This window comes from Trachymyrmex septentrionalis, unplaced genomic scaffold (genome assembly GCF_001594115.1).
Source record: "Trachymyrmex septentrionalis isolate Tsep2-gDNA-1 unplaced genomic scaffold, Tsep1.0 scaffold312, whole genome shotgun sequence".
NCBI classification, from domain to species: domain Eukaryota; kingdom Metazoa; phylum Arthropoda; class Insecta; order Hymenoptera; family Formicidae; genus Trachymyrmex; species Trachymyrmex septentrionalis.
Genome location: NW_017305477.1, coordinates 100,802 through 106,989, shown reverse-complemented (window position 1 = coordinate 106,989; position 6,188 = coordinate 100,802). Strand labels below are relative to the sequence as shown.

Genomic DNA, 6,188 nt, shown 5'->3' with positions numbered 1-6,188 from the left:
AGATGAAAAAAACGGATGGATCTAATGACTCATACTTGTATGGATGAGGCATCAAATTATCTTGTACGGTAAGGGTTAATTAATTGTTATGGGATACTCTGAATTCAATTGTAAATATAAATAATGAAATAAAATTATAGTGTCATCAAAATATCTAATTATTAATATTTTGTAAAAAAATTCAGATTTATAAAAAAAACCAATCTGCACGCGTACTTATATTACGAGGGCAAGTCACAAAGTTCTTAGAAAATCTGTCAGAAGGTACTCGCAGTGTCATGTCACATTACTTTTTGATAAGTAGCATCTTTCAGCTGATTACTGTCAAATTTTGAGCGGAATTCATCGCGTGGTTTCATTTCTGTAGACGATTAAAGCGAACCTTTGTATTTTTTGCAAAATGGAAAAAAACGAGTTTTGTGCAGTGATCAAACATCTACATATGAAAGGTTTAAGCCGAAAGAAATCAAAATCGAGTTGGATAATGTTCATAGCACATCTGCACCAGCGTTTGCGACTGTATACAATTGGGTGAATGAATTTAAACGTGGTCGTACATCCACATGTGATGCACCTCGTTCGGAACGTCTAATTGAGGCTGCTACGCCAGAAATCATCGATAAAGTTCACGATATTGTTTTGACTGATCGACGAGTGAAAGTGCGCGAGCTTTGAGGCCACAAGCATATCACATGGCACAGTAATTTCAATTTTGCACGAACAATTGAGTATGAAAAGTTATCGGCAAGATGGGTGCCGCGTTTGTTCACTGTGGACTATAAGCGCAACCGTGTGATTTCAAAACAATGTTTGGAAATATTTCAACGTAATCCAGATGAATTTTTGCGTCGATGCATTACTGTGGACGAAACATGGATCTATTACTTCACACCCCGAGACGAAGTTACAGTCAAAACAATGGACTTCACCGGGTGAACCAGCTCCGAAGAAGGCGAAGACCGTGAAGTCGGCTGGAAAGGTGATGGCCACAGTTTTTGGGATGCACGCGGTATAATTCATATCGATTACCTTCCGTCGAAGCAAACGATCAATGGCAATTACTACGCAGCCTTATTGGACCGTTTCAACAACATTTAAAAAAAAAAAACGTCCTCATTTGGCGATGAAGAAAGTGCTCTTCCATCAAGACAATGCACGGGTTCACACGTGCCCGGCACTGATGACCAAATTCAACGAATTCCACTACGAATTGCTTCCCCATCCAACATATTCGTCAGATTTAGCCCCCTGCGACTATTTCCTGTTTCCAAACCTGAAGAAATGATTCGGAAAAAAGAGATTCACCACCAGAGAGCAGCTCATCGCCGAAACAGGGGCTGAGACTTGAGATAAGATCTTAGAAATTCTTAGTTTTTCATAGATATTTGTAGTGGAACGTAAAAAAAAAGTGGCAAAAAAAATTTTAATTTTAATCTGCGAAAAACTAAGTATTTCTAAGACAAACAAACCTCACTCTACATTCTACTACAAATATTTAAGAAAAATTAAGAATTTTTAAAATCTTGTCCCAATCTAGTAGGTTTTCTGTACTTTTCTGTTTTTTTTCGCCAGGGTAATAAGTGAGATTGTTTATTAATTGAATCTTGATAATTTACTCTGGAGTTACATTGTATAATTCCATTGTATAATTCACGTTGTATAATTCCAATAATGCTGTTTTAGCCACTTTTATCTTTGCATCCTTTTTGGTTGCAGCTGGAAGATAAAAATGATATTTTATATATATATATATATAAAAGAATGTCATAATATTTTATGATAATTCGTAGTATAATATATATAATATATAGGTACCTGTTCCTGAAAATTCCATTCCATTAATTTTAGTAGTTACAGTAAATACCTCATGTGGTACTTTACCAATACGGTTTAGAACATATATAAGATTAGGTTGCATATAATATAGTAACTCAACTGGAGGTATACTTGTAGGATATACCGGAAGTTGTTTTATTGTCTCTTGACAAATTTCGTTCTGAGTTCTAATATTTTTAACAATAGAATTCGATGTTCTCTCATTATTCCAATCAAGTATAAGTTTATAAAGTGCAAAATTGGCCAATGCACGCCACGAAATCACTTTTTTAGCACTCGTGACTGTGGCAGTGGCGTTTTGTGCGTCAATCATTTCTTTCTTTTTATTCACAAATGAATTAGCTTGTGTATCGGATCGACCATATATACCTGTTTTAGATTTTGCTGTCATTTTTTCAAAAAATAAATCTTTTAATATCTTTTCAGCTGCATCTTGACGAGCAAGTGATTTAGATAATCCTTTTCCACGGTAATGTTTACCATTAAACTGTAAATGTTATTAAAGCATTATTGGCTAATTTACATATATCCTTGAATATTATTAAAGTATTTTAAAGATGAGATGACATGCAGCATAATATTACAAATAACATCTCTCTAATATTGTAAGAATTATAATAAATTATTAATTAAAATAACAAAATAATTACCTCAACATAAGTGATAAAAGACGATTTTGCAAGCATGTTCCATTCTATTGTTCTAGGGGGTATATTTGAGGTGCTAGCCATTATTGTATATAATACCGTGAATGCATTTTTCGGTTGTACAGATTTCGTTAGTTTTTCTTCTAGACGACGTAATCTGTTACAAATGACTTTAACAAAAAAAATTGTCATATCAGTAACATACATATAATATTACATAAACAATTACAATTTATTTTATATATCAATAAAAAAATTTATTACAGGAGAATCTCGAACTATAAACATTCAATGCTCCTAAATCTTCAAATTTGTGCAGTAAAATATCATGCTCAAAAGAAAAAGATTTAATTTCATATTACGAATATTGCTACAATTCTTTTTTTTATATAATATGTATTCATATATTCTTTGATTTATTTATTCGTATATATAGTACATAGATAATATTATAGTTACACTTTATAAGATTTTTAAACATATGATTAAAAATATATGTGCAATTAAATAACAACGGTGTAAAGACTCTTTATGTATAACAAAATAAACAAAGTAAACGACGAAATAAGAGTCAACGCATAACACATTTAATAAAAGATATTAGTTAAAGATACATAAAATAAAAAAATAAAAAAAAATTTTTGTATTCTTTTTCTATTTCTATTATATTCACTTTATTTAACATCTGAGGAGGGCTCAATCCCGCAGCCGAAACTTGTAATGTTATGTTATGTTATGTTATCTTTTCTCTGAATTGTTTTATACATTAATATACGCTGTTCTGCTTCGTTTTTTATTTATTTATTTATTTTTATTTTATGTATCTTTGACTAATATCTTTTATTAAATGTGTTATGCATTGGCTCTTATTTCGCCGTTTACTTTATTTTGTATGTGCAATAATATTTAAAAAAATTATGACAATCTCTGAGTGAAACTATGTATGTTTTTGTGTATTAATTACTTACATTAATTATTTAGAACATTAGAATATATACAGAAGGATTACGTGTCTCTTATTACTTAAATTGTCTTAAATATTTAAATTATGATCCTAGAGATTAAAAAGAGATTAAAAAGATATAATATATTTTTATAATCTCTAATTTAGAAGTACTTACAATTACATTCCCTCTTTCGCAATCTTAATTGAGCACCTTCAAAGTCAAAATCCATATTCGCAGGCTTTACATTCATATTAGAACTGTTATTAGTTACATTTGGAGCAAGTATTGGAGGAGGCATATAAGGCTGAGAACTTATCGATATAGTTTGTTCAACAGTTGATTGCGTACTTGCTGTATTTGGATTTAAGATCGAATTCAGCTGCTTTAAAGTAGAGTCCAATTGCTTTAAGATTAACTTCGATTGCAGCAATGATTGTTGCGTATCTTGTGAATTAACATCTATGTTTTGTTTCTCAAGATCTACATTTCTATAGTTATCATCCATATCAGAATCATTATTAGTTGAGCTTGGAGCAAATACTGCAGGAGGTATACAAAGCTGAGAAGTACTCGATGTAGTTTGTTCAACAGTTGCTTGCGTACTTGCTGTACTTGTATTTAAAATCGAATTCAACTGCTTTAAACTCGAGTCCAATTGCTTTAAGATTAACTTTAACTTCGATTGTGGCAATAATTGTTGCGCATCTTGTGAATTAATATCCATGTTCTCAAGATTTATATTTCCATCATAATTATCATTTGTATTAGAATTATTATTAGCTGAACTTGGATTAGGTACTGCAGGAGGCACACAAGAGTGAGAAGTTATCGGTGTAGTTTGTTCAACAACAGCTGGCAAATTAACATCCATGTTTTTAAGATTTACGTCTCCATCAGACATGTCTACATACATATCAGAATCATCGTCATCTGTTTCATAATAAATGTCATCCAAATCAGAGTAGCTATCTGTATCAGAATCATTATTAGTTGAACTTGGAGCAAATACTGTAGGAGGCTTACAAAGCTGAGAAATTGTCGGTGTAGTTTGTTCAACAGTTGGTTGCGTACTTGCTGTACTTAGATTTAAGATCAAATTCAATTCCTTTAAAGTCGAATCTGATTGCTTTAACTCCGATTGCGGCAATGATTGTTGCACATCTAGTGAGTTAACATCCATGTTGTCAAGATCTACATTTCCACCACAATTATCATCCGTATCAGAATTATTAATAGTTGAGCTTGGATCAGGTATTGCAGGAGGCATACAAGGGTGAGAAATTATCGATGTAGTTTGTTCAACAACTGGCAAATTAACGTCTATGTTTTCAAGATTTATGTCTCCAGCATACGAGTCATCCATATCACCACTGCAATCCGTATTGCATTCAGAACTGTCATCTGTACTTTGCTTTAAAATCGGCTTTAATTGTTGCGGCAATGAAGATGAATTGGACGCTTGTTGCTGCTGTGCTTGTATGATCTGTTCGTTTATTTGTTCTTGCGATGGTTGGATATCTTGCAAGACAAGTTCGGTATGTGATATGATTTCAAAACTTCCATTAGAACTGTCCGTATCAGAATTATTAGCTGAGCTTGTTGGAACAGGTACTGCAGAAGGCGTATAAGACTGAGGAGTCATCGGTGTAGTTTGCTCAACAGCCTGCTGTGTAGTTGTTGTACTTGGCTCCAGTTGTTGCAGCAATGAAGGTGAATTTGATCGACTCATCAGTTGATTTACTTGTTGTGCAATCTCATCCATCGATTGATTTAGTGACTCTTTTGACGATGTTCTCGATAATTGCCGCTCCATAGTTGTAATTTTCGTTGCTGTTGTAAATGCAACTTTTTTTGCTGTTCTTACTGCTGCTTTTATAGTTGTAACTTCTGCTGCTGTCCTTGTTGCTGCTGTAACAATTGTTTTAAGTTATTTTAGTTATTGTGTGTATGCTATTATAGTTATAATACAGAGTCATGTTAATGTAGCTGCTAACATCTATGTTTGATTTTGTTATTGTTATCAATCCTTGTGAGTTTTTACGTTGTTTCATTCGCAATTACTTTATTGAATTGACGTAGATGGTTGATGATTTCTTTATTGTATATATAATATTGTGAAACAATCAAGGATAGAGTCTTGTCATAAACAATTATATGCGAGTTGATTCGTAAAATTTTAAACCTTCCTAGTCCCTTTAATTTGTCGCGCGTTAAATACCTTTGACATGCCGAAATATTACGACAGCTTCGAATATTCTCGACATAATGGCTAACCACTCTTTAGCATACCATTCTTTCTCGATAGCGTTAATTCTCAGACAGTCACGAATTATCACAAAAACGATTAAAAACAATAATAATTACAAACAAACTCTCAAATTCTAAATAAATAAATAAAAGTAGGCTAATGAGAGTTAGCGCGACTAAACGGCGCGTAAAAAAATTATTAATTAGAATAATTTTAATACTCTGTAGTTATCTTCATTTGAACGATTCAATTATCTTTGAAGTCCTTCTCAGAAATGTAGATACTTACAAAAGTATAGATAGCTCACATATCCACAATGATTACAAATTGACAAAGATAAAGCGTTATCATTATAGAGAAGCGTGTCATGAAACTTTATTACATATTTAACAGCGAAATTAAATACAGATTGTAATATTAAAAATTCAGATATACAGATTGCACATGTTAAGAACACGTCTTTAATTTCGCTGTTAAATATGTATTTTAAATCTATAACAAAGCTCCATG

The 6,188-nt window shown here is 32.2% G+C and overlaps 1 protein-coding gene across 1 annotated transcript; it reads right to left on the bottom strand.

Moving 5' to 3' along the window:
- Positions 1-3,590: 3,590 nt before the first annotated feature.
- On the bottom strand, positions 3,591-5,243 carry LOC108749760 (rho GTPase-activating protein gacZ-like). The gene has a single exon (XM_018488694.1). The coding sequence runs from the start codon at positions 5,241-5,243 to the stop codon at positions 3,591-3,593; it is 1,653 nt and encodes a 550-aa protein (XP_018344196.1).
- Between the last annotated feature and the right edge of the window lie 945 nt (positions 5,244-6,188).

Coding starts and splice junctions, on each gene's coding strand:
- LOC108749760 (XM_018488694.1), bottom strand. CDS start 5,243: ATGGAGCGGCAATTATCGAGAACATCGTCAAAAGAGTCACTAAATCAA.